Source organism: Panthera pardus, unplaced genomic scaffold, assembly GCF_024362965.1.
Source record: "Panthera pardus isolate Hobbes unplaced genomic scaffold, ASM2436296v1 HiC_scaffold_8, whole genome shotgun sequence".
In the NCBI taxonomy this organism is placed as follows: domain Eukaryota; kingdom Metazoa; phylum Chordata; class Mammalia; order Carnivora; family Felidae; genus Panthera; species Panthera pardus.
Genome location: NW_026527013.1, coordinates 21,114,625 through 21,141,799, shown reverse-complemented (window position 1 = coordinate 21,141,799; position 27,175 = coordinate 21,114,625). Strand labels below are relative to the sequence as shown.

Below are 27,175 nucleotides of genomic sequence, written 5' to 3'. Positions count from 1 at the left end.
CCCCACCCCCAGCCGATAAGAATCTGGTGCTGTTTCCTGTAGTCCAAGGGTCTCAGACAATGGTGTGAACTGCTAGGCCTGCTGGAAAGGACATTGTTTAGGGAAGAAAAAACAACACACCAGCACAAAGACAGGGCAGGACCAGTCTAAATGTAGGGACTGTTTACAAATCCCCGATTTCCAAGGGGGGAACACAATGGAGAATTGTTTTTGGTGAGGCTGGAGTCCCCTCCACAATGCTCCTGGGGGCTGGGGATGGCTTTGATGGCCCAGACAGGTCTCAGATGCTCTGAGGGGGATGGACACTGATGGCGCAGATGCCTTCCTGTTTATCAGAGGTGCTCGCAGGGTAGGGTCAAGGAACAAGTTTATACCAAAGACAAGGGGGAGGAGCCCTGGGCCTCTCTCCTTCCATATGGGTCTCATGCTGTTGCACATACTAGAGGTGGTTTGCCACAGAGAAGCTAGAACGAGGTTTTGGGTTTTTGTTTTCTGAAAAATATCACCTTTTTGGTTTATGGCCTCCAATTGCCACACTGATTTCTGGAAAAAAAAAATGTACAAGGCATGAGATCCTGCCAAATCTCAGACACCTCTGGAATGGGGTGTCCTGGCTTAGTTAGTAGGGAGACTTCTCATGCCTGGGGACCCCAAAGATGCTGCAACTCACCTCCAGCCTGGGAGCACACAGGAGCTAACACAGGGTCCCTGGGGGCAGGGCCAATGGATTTGCTATTTCTCATAGCAACCTCCTGCCTGGTCCTTAGGTTAGAGCCATTGATGTCACTAACTAGAGGGAGGCCTTAGTGTGAGTGTGTGTGTGTGTGTGTGTGTGTGTGTGTGGTATATAAGGAGGGTGGGGCAAAAGAACAGAACTGTTTCACCCATGTCCTTTGCGACTGGCAGTCATTTTTTGGAGGTAGGAGGAGGGCAGCTGCAATTAGGACAATCACTTTGGGTCTGGATAGATCATGAAGGCAGACCTGTCTGAGTCTTTGACCTGGGATGAAAGTGTCATTAATAACTTTTATACTAATTTCAAAATCCAATATGAGCATATCTCATGAATAAACACAAATGGATGTATTTAGAACAAGTGAAGAGAATTAAGTCCTATACAATCCCAGAAGAGAAGCAAACTTTTTCAAACTTCCAGCTCTAAAGGGTTACAACCTTCTTCCTCAATACGCTGACAGTGCCCTCTGGTGTTTGACAGTAAAACAACAGGCTTGTGCACACAAGGTATAAGCACTTCCATCAATGCAGTAGACATCAAACTGTCTCTGAATGTGGGGTCCAGAGTCAGACACCATGAGGGGAGAAAGGTTAATAAGACAGACAGGTCCCTGCCTTTAGGGGGCTTCCAATCTAGTGGGAGAGATAGATCCACAACTGTAGGATCAGGTGGAGAATGATGCTAGCCCTAATAGGAGTATAAACAGAGACCAGTGGCAGTGCCTAAGGGTGAAGAAATGGCCCTTAGGCTGGATTCAACAGGCTGAGGATAAAGGTTATGTATGGCTCTCCAGAGTGCAGACTTCATGCTCAGGGCCAGGGTTCCAGGGTAGCCAGGGCAGAGTGCCTGTGGGTGGGGTATCCAGGAAGATGCAGAAGAGTAGGGCCATATTTGTGGAAGGCCTTGCTTGGATGCCAATCTCAGCAGAGCCATTCTAAGTAAAGAGCTAGCAGATGTTTTATGGCAATTAGCATAAGGGAAAAGAGTGGATGTGTCAGCAAAGCAAGTGGACATAGGAACCCATGAAGACAGAAGGCTTTTCCTGCAGTCCTCTGAGGCACAGGGGTCTAGAGCTGAGCCCTGGCAATTGGGATAGTGAGGAATGCAAATGTTTGTAAAACACTCAAATTGATAAGAAAGAGGTTGGTTGAGGATAAAGGGAAATAGGAGGAAGTTCTGGGATTCTGGCCTTAGTTTATGCTTCCTACAAAGGTAAGAATTAGAGAAAATAGAGAAGGTGCTTTGGGAATTTTTATGTAACATCTATTTCTACCCTCCTCAAGTGAACTATTCGTTTTAGGACCTAAGTTATAAAACACTAATTATTTCTAATAGACACACCATTTGTGAAAACACATATTTAAAACATACAAGATGAGCCTGGGGCACCTTGTAGCTCCAAAAAGTAAAGAAGTGCTCAGAAAAACAACAGAAAAAAAAAAAACCCCACACAATAATAGTGGTATGTGAAAAGGACACAGGAACTCCCAGTGGCCAAAGCTAGAATAATTTGAGCAACAAAATAAATCAAGTAGTACTGGATTATAACTCAGAGTATACTATACATATCCCTAAGTCTAGACTGATATAAACAAACGACTGGATAAATAAATGGGAGAGAATAGGTAAATATCCCATGCAGAAGAATTCCAAATAATTAGATATTCTGTCCTCAAGGAGGGAGGGGGCATAAATCCCCGCTCATTAATTGTGAGCTACACAGAGTAACTTTCTTCCAAAAGGCACAGTCTGGAAAGGGGGGAAAAGAAGTAACTTTACACTGGAGAAACCTGACAAACACTCCTTGACCAGGTGATCAAGGTCACCATCAGCAGAAGACTTGTTGACAGAATGTAATTTGGATATGATGTGATGACAACAGCACTTTACCTGTGTGCTCTCCCTCTCCCAGGCCCATAATCCTGGTCTAATCATGAGAAAAACATCAGGCAAATTCAAACTGAGGGCTCTCAAAATACCTGACCAGTACTCCTCAAAACTGCCAAGGTCATCAAAAACAAGGAAAATCTGACAAACTGTTACAGCCAAGAGGAACCTAGGGAGACATGACGACTCAATGCAATGTGGTATCCTGGATGGGATCCTGGAACAGAAAAGAGACATTAGGTAAAAACTAAGGAAATCTAAATAAACTTTGGGTTTTAGTCGATAATAATATATTGTTCATTAATTGTAACAATGTACCATATTAAGACGGTAATAGCGGGGAAAACCGGGTTTGGGATATTTGGGGACTCCCTGTACTATCTTCACACTTTTTTTTTTTGTAAATCTAAAACTATCCTAAACTAAGAGTTCATTTAAGAAAAAAAGCCCTGTTAAGAAAGAAAGAAAGAAAGAAAGAAAGAAAGAAAGAAAGAAAGAAAGAAAGAAAGAAAGAAAGAAAGAAAGCCCTGTTATTTAGTGGAGAACGACTGATTAGGCCCAGATGAAGAAGAGAACATTTCAAAGTTGGGGACTTTCCAATCTACAAGAATGGTATTGGCTATTAATATAAATGGAGAGTAAAGGTATAGAGATGAAGAAAAAGTTAATGGGTGGGAGTGTGTGCACGCGCACGTGTGCTGTTCCCATAAGAACATGCTAGGTACTCATAAGATGTTCAGGGAGCTGAATGTCTGGGTGACAAAGGCACCCCAACCCCCCACCCCCACCACAAGCTCTACCTCCCATCCACTGCAGCTGGAGCCCAGAAAGCACTATTAGAGGCCCACTACTTTCAGTTAAGATGGCGCCTCTCACACTTGAGTAGTATACAAGTGGATTTTTTTTTAAATTTTTACTTTTTGAGAGAGTGAGATCTGGGGAGGGGCAGAGGAAGAGGGAGAGGAAGAAAGAGGGTCTTAAGCAGGCTCCCATGCCCAGCGTGGAATCCAACATGGGGCTCGATCTCATGACCGTGAGATCATGACCTGAGCCAAAATCAAGAGTCAGACACTTAACTGACTGAGCCACCCAGGTGCCCCACAAGTAGATTCAAAGATACTACCCCAGATGTCTTGAGAATATGCCTGGTGACCCAAGTTACAGAAATTCTAGATTAAGAACTAAAGTCTTAATCTTGGAAGTGTCTTTCAGTTGTGAATTATAAGAATTGAGTCTTTAGGATAGGTAAAAAATGGATTTTTGAAATGAAAATCCACAATTTAAAAACTCTTCTGTCTCTTGCAGAGCTCTGACAAGGTGTCCTTGGAAGCCAGGCTAGGAAGCACAACACTGAGTCATCAAAATCACCAGAGAGAAAAGGAAGAAAAAAGGCTCAGTCGTGGGTAGCCCTGGGGTGTTAGCTGTGCAGTAGGCCCAGTGAGCAGTGAGCTCTAGGAGGAGGCAGGTCTTCCAGAAAAGAAGGGCAGCTGATAGTGACCTGATGTCTGGCCTATGAGGGAAACCGTATTTTGAGGTAATTGTCATGTGGAACATTTGAGAATTAGCCACAGGTACATAGCAAATTGAGCAATTAACAAAGAGATAGGAATTCATTTCAGGAAAGAACCAATGTCCAAGAGAGGAAAAATAATCCTAGTGTACTGCCTGGCTCAGAAGTACACAGCATTTACATAGTCATAATAGGTAAACAGAAGGTTACTAACGTAAATACCGAAGGTTGATGTAACAAAGATTGTGATGCAATGATAAAAGATGGAGAGAATGAAAATGGGAAGGCTTTAAAGGTGCTAGATCCTGGGGCGCCTGGGTGGCGCAGTCGGTTGAGCGTCCGACTTCAGCCAGGTCACGATCTTGCGGTCCGTGAGTCCGTGAGTTCGAGCCCCGCGTCAGGCTCTGGGCTGATGGCTCGGAGCCTGGAGCCTGTTTCCGATTCTGTGTCTCCCTCTCTCTCTGCCCCTCCCCCGTTCATGCTCTGTCTCTCTCTGTCCCAAAAATAAATAAAAAACGTTGAAAAAAAAAATATTAAAAAATAAAGGTGCTAGATCCTTTAACAAAATAGGAAGTCACTAATATATAAGATTAATAAATCAAGAAATGGCTAAAAAAATGGAAGGTGGTTGGCTTTAGGGAATGGGACGAGGGTAGGGAAGGGTAATTCAAAAGACTATTTTCATTATATCTCCTTTTAGTACTTCTCAATTTAAGGCTTTTAAAATTCTGCATTACTTTACTATATACTTTAATAATAGTGGGGCGCCTGGGTGGCTCAGTCAGTTAAGCGTCCGACTTCGGCTCAGGTCACCATCTCGCGGTCCGCGAGTTCGAGCCCCGCGTCGGGCTCTGGGCTGATGGCTCAGAGCCTGGAGCCTGCTTCTGATTCTGTGTCTCCCTCTCTCTCTGCCCCTCCCCCGTTCATGTCTGTCTCTCTCTGTCTCAAAAATAAATAAACGTTAAAAAAAATAATAATAATAGTAAAAAGACAAGTACCTCACCCCACACCCCATGTGATTCCAAGTGAATTTGGTCAAATCTGAAAGTGATCACTGTAAGCACCAAGGATGTTAAGTCCCCACGGGTCAGCAACATTTGAATGGAGAACCCTATCCTCCGTCATCGGTGACAACGACTCAGTGAGACCCTAAGAACTGAGTATCTGGCAAAGGTCCTGAGTTTCCCCCACTAATCTAAATCCCACAAAATCATTAAAAACAAACAAATGTGAGATAGGTTCCATCCAATTTTTCCCAAGACCTTCTGCCAGATTCCTAGCTGCCTTGTCTAATGTGGCTGTCCTGGCATGGCTCCCTTACCCGAGACAGAAATTCCTGAGTCACCAGGCAGCAAGGTTTTCAGTGGAGGTACGCTGCCGACCGCACCGCCTGAGTGAACGGAGTCCTTCCACCCAGTGTGAGCATGGCAGTCCCTGCCCTGGTTGGGGCCCAGGGCCCCAAGCCTTGCAATAGTGGCCCATTCTCAGTCCAGTGTAAACTCCTTTGTGGGCTCACCTCCCTGATGGGAGCCTGTGTTTATTTGTGCAACGATGAAATCTCTGCCCCCACCTGTAAAGTTGATTTCCCTGCAAACTGCTTCCCTCCAAAGCAACATGTCTATGTTCTAAGCTGAGAATTCTACATTTATCCACCGCATTTTATAGAGTAGAAGCATGAGTTTTCTATTTCCTCACTCTGCCCTCTGGATTCCTCCGAATGCTAGATAAATTCCAGAGTGAATTTATGAGGAGACACCAATGGAGAGAAAACCTTTATTTGCATAATAACAAACGTGGGTGAAGTAAGAAGAGGCATATGAGAACCAGACTAGGGTGGGAGAAGAGAAGAGGGCTCTCTGGGGACGAAGCAGAAAGAGCTGAGATGCTCTCGTAACCACTAACATGTTCCAAGGTTGGCATCTCCCCTGGGACTTCTCTTTCCTAGGTTCTTACTCTCACTGCTGGCCCCCTTTCCTTGTCTCACAGTCCCAAAGGGCCCCCTCTCCCAAACCCGATGGAGGAGCACAGCTTCATACCCAAATGTGCTCAGCAGCTACTACTCAGAAGCTGTTACTTGGATTTTTTGCCGCTCTTAGTGATTTTGACACCCTTGGACTGCCAGGAGTGGCCCCTCCTGCCACCAGAGGACTCTGGTTTTTCTAGTAAGTAAGGTCCTGGCCAATCAGTACAAGAAGGGCCTGGGTTCTCTTCTAGGCTGGTGTCTCTGCAGAAATGCCCCCCGGAGTGGAAGGTGCTGCTGCAGCAAGGGACGGCACCTGAGTTTTCAAGTGTGTGGTCTGTGGTGAAAGAAAGGTGGGAGAGGAAGACTCAACCCTCTGCCTCTCAGGCTCAGGTCCTTAAGCCCCTACCTAGCCACTTTCCTTCCCAAACTAAAGGCGCCAACCACGAGTCCCCATCTGGCGGCAAGCCCTCCCCCTTTCCCAGGCACCACAAGTCCCCCCATCTCCACCCCAGTTCTTAGACCAGACCATCCCTCTGGTCCCACCTGTGGCTTCAGCAGAAGGTGCACACTCTTCACACTCCCATTTCTTACTGTTGGCTCTAAGAGAAGAGCAGTCTCTATGAGTTCCGTGGGATCCGCATGTAGCACACAGAATGAGGCGCCATCTCCTGCAGGAAGAGCCAAGGGTCGTGGAGACAAATATTACACTATCACTCTCGGGAGGCTAGCTACAGGCCAGGCCTTTGCCGAGGGCTTCCCAGGCATTTTTCACCATACGTTTTACCTGTGACCCACATGTGGCTGAGTGCCAAGTCCCGGACCCCGCAGTCAGGCACAGACACTCAAAAGGTGGATTTGGGAAAGAATTGGATCTGAGGGTTTCTGCCCTGGGCACAAGGAGGAGCAGGCCCTGCAGGGACCTGTCCACTTGTGCAGGAGTGAATCCTGGACTGGTGAGAATGGGACTTGAGTTCACCCTGAGGTCTGCACACAAGAGCAAGTTTCTTGCTCCTAATAACTGTGCCAAGGTCTAACTCTATGGTGGCACCAATGAGAGATCTTTCTAGCCAGGAGCCTTTCCCTACCCTTCGTCCTCAAAGCTGTCTCTGCCTTGTTCATACAGACAGATGGGGGCATCACAATGTTGGTAGCGCTGATACAACTCCGAGAAAGCCCCTGGCTCGAGTTCCCAGGCAGCATCTCTACAGTGGGAGAAGAAATACTGAGTAAGGGGCATGTAATCGGTGGTGAAACCTGGGAGAAACTAGAAAGAACTAGAGCTAGCACAGGAAAAGAGTGCAACAGGCTGCCTGACTATTTTAAACAAGATGGGCTGAGCGGCCTGACAGTGGAAGAGGGTTGAGGCAGGATAAGTGGAACATGGGGCGGGGGGGGGGGGGGGGGGGTTGTGTTCCTTAGTTCCCCACTGGAATTCAAGAACCAACCCACCAGGGAATTCTGATACCCAAGTACCCTTTTCAGGAACATGTCTACCCCAACCCCCATGATTCCCTCCCAATTTTTCTTTTTATAACTGAAAAGCCCTCCCTCCTTTCCTTCCCTCTTTCCCATATACAAAGGCATGGGCTGCTTCTTCATTTTCTGAACTACCCTCACACTCACCTCCTCTCTAGAAATCTAGCAACCCACTCCCTGGCTCAATCCCTGCCTTAGAGTTTCCACTACCTGTCTGGAATATGAATTCCCATTCTTAGCATTTCTTGAGGAAACTCTTCTCGATTGTTACACTGTGGACATTTGAAGAAATGCTTTGCTGATGTGTGGGCATATTTCTGTAAGAGAAACATGGAAGAGCGTTGTGTTTATAAAAACACCATCTTTGATCACCTCCTCTCCACCCCAACCCTCATTTCACAAAGAGGATGTTGCTAAGAGAGCTTGACTGGAGATTTCCATTGAAGAGCTATGGGTAAGCCAGCGTGAGGGGTGCAAATCCAGGTATCAGACCAGAGACCAAGCTCAATTCAAGAAACCTCCCAGGAGTGCCTCAGCTGTCATCTCTGGCTGTGGGGCTTGGCAGTGCTGACCCGTTCGGGGTCCTTTTCCTTCTATTTCAGGAAATAAGCCTGATTTTGAGGCTGCTTGACTCATTCTAGGTTAAACTCATTTGCTCTAGCCATCCTAAGGATTTTGTTCAGTCTAAATGTTATCATGAATGAGGTCTTACAAGTCACGAGTGACGAGAGACTGGGCTGACTTTCCTCTGACTGCCTGGAACCACCCCTGCATACAGGCCTCCAGGATGGAGCACGGAAGCCGAGATTGCCTGAGCATTCCCAAGGTGCTGTGAACTAGAGAAAATGTGGGAGGTCCCCAGGGCAGAGAAAGGCCCACCTGTATGCACTTGCGGTGGTAGACAGTTTGACTACAACATGGACTCTGGATGTTTTCGACACTTGCTTGGGATAAGTCTTCACAACATAAGACACAGCTTTCCTCCCCTGCCTTCCCCTGCTGGATGTCCTGTGTTGGGCGATGTTTTCCACAAAATGATCTGTAGCAGAGTAAACAGACTTACTTGGCTCGTCGTTGATGCTGTCTTCCAGCTGCCTGGCCTAGGAAGGGCAACCACCCAGGCCGTTGCGCAGCAAACCTCCTTGCTTGTGGGGCGGAGGGGAGCAGGGGGAGGAACAGCCCACATGCCTCCTCACAGCTGTTCCCCAACTGAACTCTGGGGACTATCTCCACAGCCTTCTGTTCCTGAAAGCCCCGCTTAGCTCTGAGCAGCTGTCTAAGAACCCCAGCTGTTTGTAATTTAAGAAGGGGATGGGAAGCAAGAAGTAACCCCTGTGAAATCACCAAGCCAAGACACTGTTTCTCATTATTGAATGGTGGGACAGATTCACCAGTGAACAAAACAGGCCCGTGAGAACTGGACTCTGATTTCCTTAGTGGCCAATTCAGAGCAACTTGCGAAAGGGCAGCCCGACATTTCCCTTTCATCACTCACTTGTACTCTCCAAAAAATTGTGAAAGGCAACCCCTTTCTTGGCCACAAGGAAGATGGAAGTTTCTGACACATTGATCCTTCTGGCAGTTGATGGCAGCTCCCTTTTTCTTGCACACAAAGCAGATCTGCAAATGAGATCCCAGGCAGTGCTCAGGGCCCCAGGAAAGACAAACAGACATTCTGTGGCACGTCACTCTATGGAAGGGAAATTCTATGGAGCAAAAGCCATTCCCTTTCCTTGGTTGACCTGAAAGCTCTGGGGGTACCCTGAAGCTGCGTTTCAAGTGGCACTAGATTATTTGTTTTCCCAGGATGTTGCTCTCTCTCCTCACTTAGGGTACTACACCCCAGAGAAGCACGCAACTTAAGAGGAGGACCAATTGGGAAATCCAGGAGTCCTTTGACTTCTAAACTAACAGGTAGGGAAAAGAACAGAAACAGGGACGATCAGAGAGGTATGAGAAGAGGCCTACCCCAAGGCCCAGGCCCCTGTACTGGGGGATTCTAACCTTCCTAGAAGCCCGGGCTGCCTCCTTTTTGATGTCTTCCGGCAAGAATCCATGGAAACCTCTGTTGGACTGGCCTCTCTGAGGCAGCTTGCTAGATAGGATCTGGGGGAGCAGTAGAAGCAGGCTGTCAACATTGATGATCAGTGAAACAGTGCAATGGGGTGAGGAAGAAGACAGGGTATATAGAGCTGGGCAGGATATACAGTGTATACGCATTTACAGGTAATTTACTTGACAAAGGGCTTACACAGAATTAACTGTGTAATGTGTTGGGTGCTCTAGGTGCTTTTCAAATATTAACTCATTTAATCCTCATAACAACCTCAAGAGGTAGGTACTGTCATCATCCCATTTTATAGGTTACAGGACTCCAGAACCTGGGCCCTTACATACCTTTGTGCTACACTGCCTCTCATTTACTGAGGATTGCTTTTGTGTGCTGAGCCCTTTGGGGAAACAAACGCTGTGTACTGACTCATTTTATGTTCACTATAACCCTGTGATACAGATGCTATTGTGGTCCTCCTCTTTCAGAGGAGCCCCTCGAGGCACAGGATGGTAAGTGAAACGGCTGGAGCCACACAGCAAGGAGGCAGCAGAGCTGACATTCACATCCAGGCCCACAGAACCCACACTCTTAGCCCACCCACTGTACTGACCCTTGGTACAGAATATGCTCTTCTTAGAGTGTATTCTCTACAAGAAGGGAAACAGGGCTTTAAAATCTGACTGTAGTCATTCTGCCCTATTGGGGAGGGGAAGGAATTGAACTTTTCTTTAAAAACACACTTTAAAAGCCTTTTTGTTTCTGAAAAGCCCCCACAGCCGATTCTAGAATGGGAAATCAAGAAAAAAGAAGATAAACTGTTCATGTACCCATAAACTGTTATGTACGTGTATGTACACTGGAAAAATGCCAACACCCCAGCCCTACCCCAAGAATCTTCCAAAAGTACTGGGGAGGGCACTGGACTGGCTGCAGTGATTACATGTAATATATAATGGGGGCTCAGGTTATTTTATTCTGACATTATAGAAGGGTGACCCTACAAGGCTAGACGACTTGAGGATGCTTGAATTACAGATTTATATTCCCAATTAGGCTTAACATATCTATGTAACACTGATTATCTCAGGTCTTTAGGACTATATGAGTGATTTGTTTTTATACTCCTATTATTAATGTTTTCTACAATGAACACCTATTATTTCTATAAACAGAAAAATCAACAGTGGAAGATCAGAAATAATCTAAATGTCCTTTAAGAGCAGTTTAATACTTTAATCCCCCATACCATGGAATACCAATTAGCTATTAAAAGAAAAAAACAGTATGTTCCATGGGGAAAGACCTTCATAAGTATTAAGAGATAAAAAAAACAAAACAAACAAAATACAAAACACTGTGTATAGTATGTTTATTTTTATGTTGAAAATGCATATGCTTGTAAAGGCATTGAGATTAGCCAAGACCTGGTACCCAAACCACACAGGACTTACAAGAGAGGAAAATCACAAACCAATCTTTCTCACAAGTATAGATGTAAAAATGAAACAAAATATTAGCAAATTGAATCCAGTACCATATAAAGAGGATAATACATCATGATCAAGCAGGGTTTATACCACAAATGCATTAAAAAATTCAATTGATGTAACAAACCACATTAACAAAAGAAAGAAGAAAAATGATCATCTCAGTAGATGTAAAAAAAAGCATCTGAGAAAATTCAACACACATTCATGATATCCTCAGCAAACTAGAAATAAAAGGAAACTTCTTCAATCTGATTAAAAGCCTACAGTTAACATCATATTTTAATGTTGAAAAATAGGATGCTGTCTTCTGATGCTGGGAATAACACAAGGATATGTACTCACGTAATTCCTATTCAACACTAGATTGAAAGTCCTAACTAGTATAATAGGGCAAGGAGAATGAAAAGAATTTAAAGATTGGAAAAGAAGATGTGTATATGTGTGTGTGTGTACACACACACACACACACACACACACACATACTAGAGTATTACTCAACAATCAAAAAGAATGAAATCTTGCCATTTGCAACTATCAGGATGGAACTAGTGGGTATTATGCTAAGCAAAATTAGTCAGAGAAAGACAAATATCACATGACTTCACTCATATGAGGACTTTAAGATACAAAACATGACATAAGAGAAGGGAAGCAAAAATAATATAAAAACAGGAAGGAGGACAAAACATAAGAGACTCTTAAATATGGAGAATAAACAGAGGGTTACTGGAGGGGGTGTGGGAGGGGGGATGGGCTAAATGGGTAAGGGGCATTAAGGAATCTAGTCCTGAAATCATTGTTGTACTATATGATAACTAACTTGAATGTAAATTAAAAATAAAAAATAAAATAAATAAATACATTTAAAGGTTGGAAATGAAGAAGTAGAACTGTCTTTATTCACACTACATGATTGTGTACACAGGAAATCCTAAGGCATTTACCAAAAAATTTAAAAATAAAAAAACCACTAAATAAATGAATTTAACAAAATTCCAGGATACAAAATCAACATACAAAATAAGCTGCATTTATATATGCCATCAACAAACTTGAAACTGAAATTTTAAAATACTATTTATAATAGCATGAAAGTCACAAAATATTTAGGCATTCATTTAATAAAAGATGTGCAAGACTTCACTAAAAAACATTGCTGAATAAAAAAAATAAATAACAAATAAATTAAAAAAAAACATTGCTGAGACAAAATTTACAAGGCCCAAATAAATGGGGAAATATATGACATCCATGGATTGGAAGATTCAATCTTATTCGTCAATTCTTCCCAAACTGACCTATAAATTCACTGCAACCCCAATCTCAATCCCAACAGGCTTTTTTTATTTTTTAAGGAAAAACTCACAAGCTAAATATAGATTTTCATGGAAAAGGACCTGATAGCCAAAACAATCTTAAAAAGACTGTAGAACTTCTAAATCTTGAGTTCAAGACATTATAAAGTCACAATAATCAAGACAATGCAGTACTGTTGTAAGGATGATGCACAGATCAATGACATAAAATAAATCACCCAGATCCAAAGATACATGGTTAATTGACTTTGACAAACGCACCAAGGTAATTCAATGAGTAGGCAAAGATTTCTTGGGACACACACAAAAAGCACTAATCATAAAAGAAAAAAAAAACTGATAAGCTGAACTTCATCAAAATTAAAAACATTTGTTGTTCGAAAGACACCATTAAGAAAATGAAAAGGCAAGCCACAGACTTGGAGAAAATAGTGACAAAGCATACACATGCCTGAAAAAGGATTTATATCCAGAATATATTTAAAAACTCTTATAACTTGATAAGACAAAATAGCTCTACTTTTACAAAGGAAAAATATTTGTTCAGATACTTTACAAAACAACATAAGTGAATGGCCAGTAAGCACACAAAAGAAGCTCAACATCTTAAGTCAACAGAGAAATGCAAATTAAAACTACAGTGAAATCCCAGTACACACCTAATAGAATGGCTAACATGAAAAAGATCGACCATATCAAGTTCTGCACGAACTGCAAGAATATTGTGCAACCAGAATTCTCAGAAATTGCTAGTGGGAGTATAAACTGGTACAATCTCTTTGAAAAGTGATTTGGCAACTTCACATAAAGTTAAACACGCAGTTAGCATACAACCAGTAATTCCACTCCTAGGCATTTGTCCAAGAGAAGTGAAAATGCGTGTTCACAGAAACACTTGTACAGGAATAGTCATTGCCACTTTATTCATAATAGGCCTCAAATGGAAACAATTCAAATGTCCATCAGCAGATGGATAAATAAGCCAATTATGAAATATTCACAGAACAGAATACTACTAGGCGACAAAAAGGTACAAGCTACCCGTACATGCAATGACATGGGTTAATCTCCAAAATGCTGTGTTGAGCAAAAGAAGCCAGACACAAGAGTGCCAATGCTGTATGATTCCATTTATATGAAGTATAATAAAAGGCAAAAGTAATCTATGGATCAGAACGTGATGATCTCTGAGGGGACTGACTAGAAGAGTGCAGGAGGGAACTTTCCAATGATAGAAATATTTACTTTGATTGGGGCAGTGTTTACATGAGGATATACATTATATCCCCATGATATAAGAGCTTATAAAAATTCATCAAATTGTACACTTAAAATGGGTACATTCTATAGTATGCAAATTATAGCTAATTAAGAAAAAGGATAGTGCAAACAACAGCTTGAAGGACAGTTGATAGCATGTGTTTCTGGGGAGAGGGGGAAAGATTGGGAATACTGTTTTGAGAAGTATTGGGAATACTGTTTGAGAATGTACTGTTTAATTGTACATACTTTATACTGCCAGGATTTTATAGCAGGTACCTCTGGTATTACTTTTCAAAACTAGGATTAAAAAACTTTTTTTTAATATTTAGTTTTGAGAGAGAGAGAGAGAGAGAGAGGAGAACAAGTGGGGGAGGGGCAGAGAGAGAGGGAGACACAGAATCCAAAGGAGGCTCCAGGCTCTGAGCTGTCAGCACAAGAGCTTGACGCAGGGCTTGAACTCAAGAACCACAAGATCATGACCTGAGCTGAAGTCAGAAGTTTAACCAACTGGGTCACCCAGGAGCCCCTAAAAACTATGTTTTAAAAAGAAAAAAACTATTGGGGAACTTGGGTGGCTCCGTTGGTTAAGCATCAGACTTCAGCTCAGGTCATGATCTCATGGTTTGTGGGTTCGAGCCCTGCATCAGGCTCTGTGCTGACAGCTCGGATGGGGCCTAGTGCCTGCTTTGGACTCTGTGTCTCCTTCTCTCTCTCTAACCTTCCCCCACTCACTCTCGCTCGCTCTCTCTCTCTCAAAAATAAATAATAAACGTTAAAAAAAAGAAAAAAGCTATTAAGAAAAACAAACAGGGCTATAAATCTGAGGCTGGATGAAAAACAGAGAGCAGACTATATAGCAAATGCCATGAAACATTGAAAAGGAACCTTATACTCACAAGACAAAAATAATGCACGCTGAGATTGTCTTTCTGAAGAAATTCCCCCAGTTTTTCGGGATCCCCAGGTTCTCGAAGGCATAGCCGGCAAACTGGAAGAGAGAATGTTAAGAATTCAGTTTGGGAGTATAACCATCTCTCTAAATACAAGGAGGAGTCCAGTATTGGGAAGAGGACATTTTGACAAGGATGGAGGTTGGGATGAAGTGTTACATGGTATCAGTTATACATTTTGGCCACTTTTTAGGGAATTGGCTACAACTGCACACTTCATATACTTTTGTCTCAAGTGGCTTTAATTAACTTGTTTCTTGAACTTTGGAACATTTAAAAAATCAAGGACCCTGAATTCTTCAGGATCTTAGAGAATCTGGGAAGTAGGACAGACAGAGAAGCAAGTTTGTTGCCCTACACAGGTGGCCTTTGCTGAGGTCGGAATGCGGTTGAACAGAACCTCCAGTCTTTCTTACCAGGCCCTGAAGACGGCTTCCTTTGGGTTACCCTCCTTGTCTTGGCAGATTTTCTATACAAGAGAAGGAAGAAGTACAAGGTGGTGTTTGAGGATCCTGTCGCCTACCAATGTGACATTTCCCTCAAAATGCCTCCACGGGTCTGAGGAAGGGCCAAAATATCAAAAGGCTAAGGCATCAGTTTCTTTTTTTATTGGATATTTTTTTGAAAGCACAAACCATACCAAGTTATCTGAATTATGTAAGATTGTGCTTTTCTGTTCCCGTTGGCTGTGCTGCCCGTGTAGACTGAATGAATGCAAGAGCAAATCCCCTTTTACTCTTTTACTGTTTCTTCTGCCACATACTCTGAATCTCTGGTGGTACCATGCTCATAAAGCATCAAAAAATGATACTAAAATTGAGTGTGAATTTCCTATTGCGAAGCACTATTGCCAGTAAGCAAGAATCTACAGACGGTTCTAAAAATGGGCATTGCTCTTATGCACATTTTCCAGATGAGGAAATTGAGGCATAATGAAATGAAGTAACCTGTCCCAGGTCACCTAGTGTTAGCAAGTGTTAGAGCCAGGATATGAATCTAGGGCTCCAGTGCCAGCACTTTGTTACTAGGGACAGCCCCAGGAGCATAGGTTGCTGGGCAGCTTCCGAGGGACCACTGGTGTGTGCTTCCGTACTACCCAACCTCAGCCCTCAAGGCCACACAAGTGTAGCATATGCCACAGGCCTTTGGACAATTTCTCCCAAACTCCCTTACATCACCTACTCTACCTCAGTCTTTGATGTTCCTTCTTCTTTTCTTTAATAGTCTTCATTCGCTGCTGCCTCTCTCTCCTAACTTGAATTCTTCTATACTATTATGAGGACAATACCGGCTCTTCCAGCTATAAATACAAACAGGGCTTGGTCAGCAATTTAATTCTACACTTGATTCCACAGGGTCAAAGTAATAGTGTACTTCACCTCCCAACTCATGTGACATAATAAAAGGGACCCACCCAGTATCAAGGCTAGCATTAGCCAATAAATATTAAATTGTGTTAAGAACTGTTCTAGGCATTTTACATGTGTTAACTCACAAAGACTCTCATGCAGGAGGTACCACCATTATCCCTATTTTCAAGATGAGACTGAGGCACAGAGAGGTCACAGAGAGGCACTTCCCCAAGATCAGAGTTACTGCTATCACTCAGCAGAGTAAGAATTGGAATTATTGCTTGACCTAAGTGGGTCTTTTTTTTCTTTGTGCCTACTAAATACATGAGGGAGTGGTCAGGGGGAAAAAAAAGGTTCTTTTTGCCTCCAAGTATAGGTGCCTTAATTCTACCCAGTAAAAGCTTAGAGAAGGTAGCTCTTTCCTAGTAAAAAAAAAAAAAAAAAAAAAAAAGCCCCCGGGATTTTGACTGCCTGAAGCAAGAACCCCCCCTAGTGGGAGACAAGAGAGAACACTGACAAGTCACATCACTTTTCACCCAGCTCAGCAGGCCATTGACGTTTGGTCTGTTCCCAATCTTTGTCTAGATCTGAGCCAAGAGTAAGATGTCCCAGAGTGGAGAGGACATCCTGCCACTCCTCCCCCAACAAATGTCAGCAGACTGAAAATTTAGTTTTCATTGGTTAAAGGGGAAATCCCTGAAAGGGAAATCCCTGAAAGAGAGACAAATGAAAAAGACATAAAATCCACTCCCATGAAGGAAGGGAGAGGAGGGCAGCATTTCTTCCAAGGAGAGCTGAGTGAATCAGGTCACTCCAGGGACAGACACTCCAGCACCCATGTCCTCAGATCACAGCGGGGGAGCGTGAACATCTGCAGGGACTGTCAACTGTTCCCCATGGATACAACTACTAAGGCAACTAGCTGTTCAGAAAACTAAGACTAGACTGCTCTTCCTCTCTTTGTGTTTGTTCCATCTCCTCCTCTGACCCATGAGTTACACTTGCAGAAGTAATGACATCTGAGGGCTTCTTATTCAACAAAAGCACTTGGACGGGCTGGAAGAGGAGGGAGGAGGGCGTGCACTAGGGGATCCACTTTAGTGGCTACTGAGCGGCTCCGGGTTGTTGGGGGGAAATCCCAGCCATCTCGCAATAGAAATAAAACCTTGAAACGTCAGTGCTTTGCATCGCTGGACCAAGACGTTCCTTGAATGGGATTCTGGGCACACTGATAGTTACGGGAAGACTCAACAATCTTCAGAGCATTTGAGGAGGGACTTTGCAAATGCCGGCTTCCACGAGCTGCTCAGTCCGAGACTTCCTAACCGAGCGGATGCTCCCTTGAAACGGTTATCAAGCTGTTTCACTGGATGAATGCTGGGTAAAGGCTTGTTGAGAAAATTAAAAATAAATTAGCTTGTTCGGCCCCGCCGCCGCAAGAATAAACAATGATTTGGAAAATACGTGTCGGTGTGGCCACAACCGTCCCCCGGAGGTAATAGCCAGAGAAGGGGCTCAAGGAGCATCCCGCGAATGCCAGACCAGGTTCATGTCGCGCCTGCCGGGCGGCTGGTGCGGGCCCGGGCCGGAGGTCGCCTCCGCCGCTCGCTCCTCCCGATAGCGCACAGGCCGCCGCTCCCGGCCGGAGCCGCCCGCCCAGCTGTCGCCGAGGGCTCTGCTGTCCGGAGCTTTATTCGTTGTCACAAGCCGTGGGAGCTACCTCACGGGCGGCCGCCCCGCGCGGTGACTGCGCCAGCGAAGGGGGCGAGCGCGCAAACGGGGGCCGGGTCACGCGCACTGCGACCTAGGGAGACCGCGGCCGCGGGGACTACCGGAACACCAACCGTTGCCGGAGGAGGACCGCTAACGGCCGCGCGCTAACGGCCGCGCGCCCGCCCCGCCCCTTCCTCTCGCGCAGTCTGCGCCCGCTCTCGCTCCACCCCCTCATCTCGCCCCGCCTTTTCCTCTCGCGCTGCCCGCGCCCAGCACGGCTCTCGCCCCGCCCTTTCCCCTCGCCCCGCCCTTCCGTGCGAGCGCCAGGACCTCAGGAATCGATCCCGCGGCAGACAATCCCAGAGGCGGGGCGGAGAGCGTCGCGCCGTGGTGACGTAGTGTCGCCGGCGCGGACGGGTGACGCTAACGGGGCCCGTTGTCTGTGTGTGGGGCTAGGGGCCCCGGGGCGGCGGGGGCTCCCGGCGCGGGCGGCGGGGTGTCGGGAGGGCCTGGACATGGCGCTGAGGGGCCGCCCCGCGGGAAGATGAATAAGGGCTGGCTGGAGCTGGAGAGCGACCCTGGTGAGGAGGGTGCCGGGCGGGCCGGGGGCTGGGGAGGCCGGGTGGGCCCGAAACGCGCCTGCCTGACCACCAACCCGCTCCTCTTGTCGCCCCACCCAGGCCTCTTCACCCTCCTGGTGGAAGATTTCGGTAAGAGCCTCTCCTACCCGTCGGATCCGGGCTTTGGCGGGGGGGCCCACTTCTGTGCCCTCGCACCACAGCCAGGGGCTGCCTTTCCCGACTTCTTTCCTTCCCTGATCGCAGGTGTCAAAGGGGTGCAGGTGGAAGAGATCTATGACCTTCAGAGCAAATGCCAGGGGTGAGTGGCTTGGTGCCAGCGCCTTCCCGTACATCCTGAGGGCAAGGGAAGGGCCGGGCGATGAGTTACCCTCAAGGGAGGTAGTATAGGAATCACAAGTTATAAAATCTCATACATGGAAGCACCCCTCGGTTTTGGGTTCCCTCCTGAACAAGTGGATATTTTTGTTTTATCCCAGTCTTCAGCACTTCCCTGTATGTAGTAGTCCGTCCCCCCCCCCCCCCCCCCCAAGTACAAATCTAACCATCCTTTGGAGTACAGTTCAGCTGCCTTTTCTGGTCTTAGAGCAGGAAGGCAGCCCTTTTTCTTGATTCAGGTCACGCAGTGCCTGCTGTAATTTATTAATTGCTGCTTTCACGTGCCCGTGTGCGGTGGCTTTAATCCCTTCACAAAGGTTTTGATTGGTTGGTGTGTGGCATCTGAGGAGGCCCCTTCTGGGTGACCAGCCTCACTCAGGGCCTTTGTCTTGGTGGTCCTACAGAATAGAGGTATGGAGGGACTACCATGCATGAACGGAGAGGTCTGTTTTTATCTCCCAGAAAAGAAGGGACTGATGGGTGTTCCTTTGCTTTCTTGACTACACTGGGGCCCAGGCCTTGGGGTTCACAATGAGAATTAGTGTTCAAATTCCTCCATCAGAATTTGTCTTCTTGTTTCACTTTCTGTCCTACCCTGTCCTGGGCCATGCGCTCCAGCTTTTCATCTCTTATCCCAGAACCACAGACTTCATGAGGACACAGGATGTACCTCTGGAGCATCACAGCCAGAAGCTGAGGCTTGACTCTGCCTGCAGCAGGCTCATGGGGTGTGAGGGCTCAGGGCCACTTTAGGCAGTGTTGGGAAGAAGCCAGGGTAGAGGTGGGATCACGGGAAGGGCACCTGAGTGGTAACACGGTGCATGGGAATAGGAGGGAAAAGAAAGAGAATGCTGATTGCTTTCCCCCACTTGGCTGGTCTAGCTCTGCCCCTTACTTTTCCCCAGCCCAGTGTATGGATTCATCTTCCTGTTCAAATGGATCGAAGAGCGCCGATCCCGTCGCAAGGTCTCTACCTTGGTGGATGATACGTCTGTGATTGATGATGATATTGTGAATAACATGTTCTTTGCCCATCAGGTCTGCTCGGCTCTGTGTTCCAACTGGAGGGTGGGATGCTGCTATTGTCTTTGCCTGGGACATGGGAGTGGGGGAAAGCAGAAGGAGATAGGCAGATACCAGGAGTGGTGGTTATAGAAGTCCCCTGGCAGAAGGTACTGAGCTCTTATTCATTAAAAAAGGGAGTATCTTTAGAGCAGCGTGGTGTCTGAGTCCACTCTGTATGTCCTCAGACACCTGGTGGGTATTTAGTTGAATGAACAAATGTTGGATGGAGATGAGGGAAGTTGATGAGTTTTGTTATCCAGATATGACTGTCCCTCTCTGGGTCCCCATTCGTAATGAGTATGGCTTGGGGTGAATGACTCTGTATGAGTGACTGTTCTTGGTTTCACAGCTGATCCCCAACTCTTGTGCCACTCATGCCCTGCTGAGCGTGCTCCTGAACTGCAGCAATGTGGACCTGGGTCCCACCCTGAGTCGCATGAAGGATTTCACCAAAGGCTTCAGCCCTGAGGTAAGCTGCAGTGCCTCAATCCTGGCTCATAGCTTGCTGGGCAGATCTGACTCCCAGTGCTACCACATTGCATTTGACACTATGAGGCCATTTCCTTTTCAAGTGACGTACATTACATTGACCCTTAAATTTTAGGCCCAATTGCCAGGAAGGACTGAAGGAAGAAAGGAACATTCCTTAAGTGACACTATGTTGGGACTTTCTTTGTCAGGTCTTTATCAGGCCATGTTATTCTCCACTGTCCGCTCATTACCGTGTAAGACTAACCCCATCTTTCTGGGGCTCCAGAGTTCTTTCCTGTCCACACTAACCTTTCAGGATCCCATCTATGCTTCTTCAGGCTCCTAAAAATGCCTCCAGGCCTGTTCTTTTGAGCTTTGCTTCCCACCCAGAGGCCCACCCACCTGAGAAATTGTTTTGATGTTGTCTTATTTTCTTCTCTCTAGAGCAAAGGATATGCGATTGGCAATGCCCCAGAGTTGGCCAAAGCACATAATAGCCATGCCAGGTGTGTGGGAGCTGTGGGAGCTGATGGGAGTGGGGGTGAGGAGCGGTTGTCTCATCCTGGGCCCTGAGTGTGTTCTTCCCTAGGCCTGAGCCACGCCACCTCCCTGAGAAGCAGAATGGCCTCAGTGCAGTGCGGACCATGGAGGCATTCCACTTTGTCAGCTATGTGCCTATCACAGGCCGGCTTTTTGAGCTGGATGGGCTGAAGGTCTACCCCATTGACCATGGTAGGCACTCTGGGCTCGGGGCCCATTTTCTGCTTACCTTCTAGGGAGCTAGGCCTTAGGGTCCTCAGGTGTTGGGACCCAGTGGCAGGGGGCTGGGTGTTGAGGACATCTGTCTCTGGCTGGATGGCACCCTGCACTGTACTGCCTGACTACCCCAGACTCCCTGGCTCAGCTGCTCTCCATCTTCCTTTCTGCTCCTGGCCGGCCCAGACTCAGGGCTCACCACCTGCTGATTCCTCATCTTGGTCTTCCCTAGGGCCCTGGGGGGAGGATGAGGAGTGGACAGACAAGGCCCGGCGGGTCATCATGGAGCGTATCGGCCTCGCCACCGCAGGGTAAGGGCTCTGTGCTTGCCCTACCCTCTGGAGCTGTGCCCCCATCGGGAGGGCCACAGAAAAGGGAAGGCAAAGAGAGGCCAAATGACTCATGCAAGGCCACATGATGAGTCCGGCCAGGTCAAGCTTAGATCTTGGGCTTCCACCTCCTTGCCCAATTTCTCACCCAGGCTGCCTATGGCCTGCTTTGGGACAGGCTGGGGAGGGGCAGGCCTTGTGGAGCCCTATGTGGTCCAGTGTCCTGGCTCACTTCCTGACAGGCCCCTCACACAGCTCCTTGGAAGGCACCAGGTGCTCAGGTGCCTGGTGTGCATTGCTAGCTCCTGCCCGCCTGTTGGGGTGGGACCTGCACCTCTGGCTGTAGTTGTGACTTCAGGGAGCCCTGCCAGATTGTTTGCCTCCACCTGATGGTGGAGCTGGGTTGGGAGCTGCTCTCACGGCCGCGGCTGTGACTGCAGGGAGCCCTACCATGACATCCGCTTCAACCTGATGGCGGTGGTGCCCGACCGCAGGATCAAGTATGAGGCCAGGCTGCATGTGCTAAAGGTGAACCGTCAGACAGTACTGGAGGCCCTGCAGCAGGTGGGTACCCCTCATGCCATCCCTCTTCCCCGCACTGGGACATGTGTCTCTAGTTCCCAGATCACTCGTTATTGTGGGTCTGTTGAGCTTCAAGTGACCTTTGCTTTCCTTGTGGAAAAGCTGGGACTTGGGGTGAGAAGGGAGAATAGGTTCTAAGAGGAGATTTGTGTTTGTCTGTTGTATTTCCTTGTGAGCAAACAGGTAGAGCCAAGGCCTTTTGCTGTCCAAGGGAGTGGCTGGGGTCTGCCTTCACTCCTCTGAGCTTGGGTTCTGTTCTTAGCTGATTAGGGTGACGCAGCCAGAGCTGATTCAGACCCACAAGTCTCAAGAGCCACAGCTGCCTGAGGAGTCCAAACCAGCCAGCAGCAAGTCCCCTCTGGCGCTGGAGGCAGGCAGGGCCCCAGCAGCCTCTGAGGGCACTCACACAGGTACCAGTGATCTTGGGGCCTCCTTTTGACCTCAGAGCAACCCCATCATAGCTTGAGCTGGGAGACCCAAGCAGAGCAAGTCTTTTATGTGGAGGCACTTGGGCAGTGGTTCAGATGCTCCTATGGGAGGCATGAAGCTCGGTGCCTACAGCCCTCTCTCTTTGGAACACGGAGGGAGAGCAGTCCTTCCCTAAAGAAAGGCACCTGAAAGGGCTGACATCACCACAACCCCTGAGCCTTCTCTATAATAGATACTCCCTTTTTTGGTTTTCTGAAGAGGCGTTTTTCTTTCTGCCTCCCTTTCCCATCTCGTCCTTCTCGTGTTGCTGTGGGCCCATGACCTAGAGCTTGCGGGCTCTCATCTCACCAACTAGCTCCCCTCTCCTCCAGCAAGGGAGGAGGAAGCAGTGCTGTGTCACGACACTGGGGAGACGGTGGGCTGGGGACAGGTTTTCTTGAGGATCTGGCTGAAGGTCCTGCCTGTGCTCCTTGCCCCCTTAGATGGTGTGGAGGACGTGGCTGGTTCATGCCCCCAGGCCCCAAGCCACAGCCCTCCCAGCAAACCTAAGCTGGTGGTGAAGCCTCCAGGGAGCAGCCTCAACGGGGTTCCTCCCAACCCCACTCCCATTGTTCAGCGGCTGCCGGCCTTTCTGGACAATCACAACTATGCCAAGTCCCCCATGCAGGTGAGCTGGGAGCACCCTTGCAGGAGCCCCTCCAGGATTCTCTTGAGAGGCTGCAACAGGCAGTTTCTTCACATGGTTCCTTGGTGTTCACCCTATACCTAGGCCTAGGTGGCCAAATTCCTCTGCTACCCAGAAGCCTCCATAGGAGCTTAGAGAAGCAGAGAGAACTCCGACTCTCAATCCACCCACACAGCAGTGAGGCAGAATGTTTAGGGCATGTTCCTGGGTACTACTCAATGAGTTAGGTTGGGAAAATAAAGGTATGTATTTCAGAGAGCTCTGTTTGTCTTAGAGGCCTTGCATAGGCAGGTCGTGTAGGTGGGCAGCAGCCTCCTCAGGAATTGAGTGGGCTGTGGAACACCCAGGGTTCAGTGGACTTGACCTGGAGAACCGTGTTGGCTTTCTTTCTGGTTGTGAGTGCTGTGCCCAGGCTGGGCTAACTGGCCCCTGCTTATGGCTGCCCTGGCTCTCTGCCCCAGGAGGAGGAAGACCTGGCAGCAGGTGTGGGCCGCAGCCGAGCTCCAGTCCGCCCGCCCCAGCAGTACTCGGATGATGAGGACGACTACGAGGATGATGAGGACGACGATGTGCAGAACACCAACTCTGCCATCAGGTCAGCCTCAGCTCTGTAAGGTTTCAAACTCTTAGTGCTGCAGATCCTATTCTTGAATGTTCCAGCCCACATCTGACGTTGCCCTTTAGCAGACAGCACTGAGCACCCTGCTGAGTGCAGGGTCCTGTGGAAGGCTGGCATGCAGGGCCTGACTCCAGGTCCCAGGTCCCCAAGACTCGAGGAGGGCTTGGGGAAGTGCTGAAGACATTTAACCAGACAACAAGGCATGTCCTGTTGGGAGGTGGTCTTTCGGCTAGGCCTCAAGGGATTGGATGGAGCAGGGATGGAGGAGATGGGGTGGGGAGCAGCTTTGTCAGAAGACAAGGCACTGGCAAAAGGCCACAGTCAGGCAGCTGGAATAGAGGTGTCCTTTGAGGACACGTGGCTATGGCTGTGGAGTGCGAGGAGCTGCAGTGCTGGTCCCTGGAGGCCAGGATGTGTTCAGGGCCATTCTGGGCACTGCTGGGTGGGGTCATCTGGCCCCTTCCCTTGGCTCACCTCTCCTTGGGGCCCCCTAGGTACAAGCGAAAGGGGCCAGGGAAGCCAGGACCACTGAGCGGCTCTGGGGATGGGCAGCTGTCAGTGCTGCAGCCCAACACCATCAATGTCTTGGCCGAAAAGCTCAAAGAGTCCCAGAAAGACCTCTCAATTCCTCTGTCCATCAAGACCAGCAGCGGGGCCGCGAGCCCAGCCGTGGCGGTTCCTACACACCCGCAGCCCTCGCCCACCCCCAGCAACGAGAGCACGGACACAGCCTCCGAGATTGGCAGTGCTTTCAACTCGCCTCTGCGGTCGCCCATTCGCTCAGCTAACCCGACGCGGCCCTCCAGCCCTGTCACCTCCCACATCTCCAAGGTGCTTTTTGGAGAGGATGACAGCCTGCTGCGTGTTGACTGCATCCGCTACAATCGTGCTGTGCGAGACCTGGGTCCTATCATCAGCACAGGCCTGCTGCATCTTGCTGAGGATGGTGTGCTGAGTCCTCTGGCACTGACAGGTGGGCCTGGGACTGGCTCACTGACTACTTGGCCAGAGGAGGGAGGTGGCCAGGTGACCGCTAAGTGTCCTGCACTTTGATGAGTCTTCTCGTGCCTTCTGTTCCCAGAGTGTGGGAAGGGTTCCTCGCCCTGCAGCAGACCAAGCCAAGGCAGCCAGGGCTCCAGCAGCCCCGAAGAGAAGGAGGTGGTGGAATCTGCAGACGGCAGAGAGAAGCCTGGGTTGGCCAGGCCCGGTGAGCCCTTGAGCGGGGAGAAGTACTCACCCAAGGTGAGTCCCTCTGCGGCTTTCTCATCTAATCTTGTCAGCGGGAAGGGTCTGCGGCACTGCTGCCCAGGTGCTGGGGCCTTGGTTGGAGTTCTGGTGTGAAGGTTGAAGCCAGGCGCCAGGAAGCCTGTTTGGGTTGGGAAGCGGCAGGGGCCTTGGTAGGCTTTGTGGACTCTGGCTGCTCATCCTTGCCTCCAGCTGCCTCCTGGTTGGGTGGGGGGGGGGAGCTTTGATGCTGGCCAGCACCCCCTCAGGAGTGCACTGCGGGGTTTTGACAGGAGCTGCTGGCACTGTTGAAGTGTGTGGAAGCAGAGATCGCAAACTATGAGGCCTGCCTCAAGGAGGAAGTGGAGAAGAGGAAGAAGTTCAAGGTGGGTCATCTCTCCAGCTGCTGGACCTCTGCCGGGGTCTTCCCAGAGCTGTGACTTCCCCAGGTCAACTGCTGGCTGCTCTGGGGAGATGGGCTGCAGTGTTTTCATCCTTCTCTCCCACAGATTGACGACCAGAGAAGGACCCACAACTACGATGAGTTCATCTGTACCTTCATCTCCATGCTGGCCCAGGAAGGTGAGGGGACTCACTGCATGCCCTGCTTAGGGCCATGTCCCTCAGGCCTCTTTTGGGGCTTGAGCAGACTGTGGGGCTCAGGATGCGCAGCGAAGAGCCTCAGCTCTTGCCCTGAGGCCGTGGCCCGTTAAGAGGGTGGCTGCTGGGCATCCGGCCATCTGTTTAAGGGCCTCTGCCTCTTTGTAGGCATGCTGGCCAACCTGGTGGAACAGAACATCTCGGTGCGGCGGCGCCAAGGGGTCAGCATCGGCCGGCTCCACAAGCAGCGGAAACCTGACCGGCGGAAACGCTCGCGCCCTTACAAGGCCAAGCGCCAGTGAGGACTGCCGGCCTGTACTCTGCAGCCCGCTCTTGCCGCATGGCCCTCACAAGGGCCCCTTTCCTGCCCCACTCCCCCTCTTCCCAGTATTACTGAATAGTTTCAGCCGGAGAGCTCACACCCCAGGAATGGGTAGGCTGGATTCCCCGCAATGTGTCCCAGGGCCTGGCAGGGCAGGGCAGCCCCACAGTGCTCCGGAAGCAGGAGCTGGAGCTGGGGCACAGTGCGCTGCTGCAGCTTCCTCCACAGCCGGCTGTGGAGTGGCAGGACCTGGCCTTTCTGCCTCGGCAGCAGAGTATATATTTTACCTACAGAGACGTCTATTTTTCTGGGCTCTAACCCGTCTTGCCACCACTGTGTTGACATAGCCAGCTTCCTGACTGTGTTCTTTCCGACAGTTGTCATCCTGGTGGGCCCAGGTCCCTGCATCATGCCGGGGTCATGCCTGCAGGGTCACAGCCAGAGGCCTGGGGTAGGGGGGCATTGGGTCCTGCTGCTCTAGCCCCAGCCCCCAGTCATTGCGAGGAAGCCAGGTCTACTCTTCCTTCCCCCTGGGAGAGCTCCAAACTCAGGAACCCGGCTGCTGGGCTGGATTGGGAGTGGGGTGTCCTAGCTGGGGTGGGCGAGAGGCCTGCTGGGGTCCCATGGCCTGAGCAGAGAGAAGTGTTTGAGCTGTTTGTTGACCTCTAAACTCCCTTCCTGGCTTCAGCCGGGCTTGTCAAGACTGCTTTCTGCAGCAGGGCTCTGGGCCGCTTTGCCTTCAGTGTTGTAGCCCTGGCAATGGGCTCTGTCCCTGGAGCCTGGGGTTCAGAGGAGCCTCTGCCCAGCCCCTCAGTATTACCATGTCTCCCTCCTCTTAGGGATAGCAGAGACTGGGCTGCTTCTAGGAAGCTGACCCCACTCGTCTGTCCCTGCCATGCCAGCTTCCTCAGCCTCTGCAAGGCACTCAGGGTGGGGGACAACAGGACTGAGACAACCAGTCGGAGCCTAGTGTTTCCAGAGAGCCCAGTGCTAAGGGGCAATGGGCCCAGCACTGTCTCGAGCTGGGCCCCAAACATAGCCCCATGGTCTTTGCCAGATGGCTTTGAAGGTGATCTAAGCAGGCCCCTTATCTGTACATAGTGACTGGGGCAGGGATGGCTGGCCAGTATAGCAGCTGCCTCTCTGTGCTGAGCACAGCCTGACTTCTCTGGCCCCTGTAAATATTGGATCAATGAATGAATAAAACTCTCCTAAGAAATGAAGTCTCCTGTGGTTGCTGGCCTAAGATTTATAGGCTAGACTGGTGGGAGTAAGGACCCAACCAAACCTGGGCCCAAGGCCCTGAGACCAGAGAGGTGAGAAGGATGCATTCTCAGGGCCTAGATTCTTGGGACCCTAGACCCAGGATTTAGGACCTGAGTTGAGGAGGGGCTTTGTAGGGGCTGCGGAACCTGAGGAGTCGTGTGC

General features: G+C 48.8%; 2 protein-coding genes across 8 annotated transcripts; one reads left to right on the top strand and one right to left on the bottom strand.

Annotated features, from left to right (window-relative positions):
* Positions 1-1,061: 1,061 nt before the first annotated feature.
* Positions 1,062-17,867, bottom strand: PHF7 (PHD finger protein 7). Of its 6 annotated transcripts, none has more exons than XM_019417098.2 (11): positions 17,162-17,865; positions 15,832-15,944; positions 15,061-15,113; positions 14,591-14,682; positions 9,577-9,678; positions 9,068-9,192; positions 8,452-8,611; positions 7,783-7,889; positions 7,182-7,298; positions 6,640-6,764; positions 1,062-2,840 (listed from the first exon to the last, which is right to left on the bottom strand). In XM_019417098.2, the coding sequence occupies exons 2-11, from the start codon at positions 15,873-15,875 to the stop codon at positions 2,776-2,778; spliced, it is 990 nt and encodes a 329-aa protein (XP_019272643.1). In that variant the 5' UTR covers positions 15,876-15,944; positions 17,162-17,865; the 3' UTR covers positions 1,062-2,775. The 6 variants fall into 6 exon arrangements, with proteins under 6 accessions (XP_019272643.1, XP_019272637.1, XP_019272639.1 ...); XM_019417092.2 differs by lacking the exon at positions 1,062-2,840 and adding an exon at positions 5,893-6,430 and having other exon boundaries at positions 17,148-17,866; XM_019417094.2 differs by lacking the exon at positions 1,062-2,840 and adding an exon at positions 5,893-6,430 and having other exon boundaries at positions 17,539-17,866.
* Positions 17,868-18,102: 235 nt separating this feature from the next.
* Positions 18,103-26,966, top strand: BAP1 (BRCA1 associated protein 1). 2 transcript variants are annotated; one of them, XM_019417087.2, is made up of 17 exons: positions 18,103-18,290; positions 18,390-18,419; positions 18,534-18,588; positions 19,571-19,703; positions 20,080-20,199; positions 20,646-20,707; positions 20,791-20,933; positions 21,190-21,268; positions 21,727-21,850; positions 22,131-22,278; positions 22,780-22,964; positions 23,444-23,577; positions 24,096-24,574; positions 24,683-24,843; positions 25,119-25,211; positions 25,335-25,407; positions 25,594-26,966. In XM_019417087.2, exons 1-17 carry the CDS (start codon positions 18,254-18,256, stop codon positions 25,725-25,727), a joined length of 2,190 nt encoding a protein of 729 aa, XP_019272632.1. In that variant the 5' UTR covers positions 18,103-18,253; the 3' UTR covers positions 25,728-26,966. The 2 variants fall into 2 exon arrangements, with proteins under 2 accessions (XP_019272632.1, XP_019272634.1); XM_019417089.2 differs by lacking the exon at positions 19,571-19,703 and having other exon boundaries at positions 18,267-18,290.
* The last annotated feature ends 209 nt before the right edge of the window (positions 26,967-27,175 follow it).

What these genes read in the sequence shown, in the direction of transcription:
- PHF7 (XM_019417092.2), bottom strand. Translation starts at nt 15,875, where the DNA reads ATGAAGACTATTAAAGAAAAGAAGAAGGAACATCAAAGACTGAG. An exon ending in AAGGAACATCAAAGACTGAG is followed by an intron (nt 15,114 to 15,831) that starts GTAGAGTAGGTG and finishes TCTCTTGTATAG; the next exon opens with AAAATCTGCCAAGACAAGGA. An exon ending in CAATTTTTTGGAGAGTACAA is followed by an intron (nt 8,612 to 9,067) that starts GTGAGTGATGAA and finishes ACTCTGCTACAG; the next exon opens with ATCATTTTGTGGAAAACATC.
- BAP1 (XM_019417087.2), top strand. Translation starts at nt 18,254, where the DNA reads ATGAATAAGGGCTGGCTGGAGCTGGAGAGCGACCCTG. An exon ending in ACATGTTCTTTGCCCATCAG is followed by an intron (nt 19,704 to 20,079) that starts GTCTGCTCGGCT and finishes TTGGTTTCACAG; the next exon opens with CTGATCCCCAACTCTTGTGC. An exon ending in TACTGGAGGCCCTGCAGCAG is followed by an intron (nt 21,851 to 22,130) that starts GTGGGTACCCCT and finishes TTCTGTTCTTAG; the next exon opens with CTGATTAGGGTGACGCAGCC.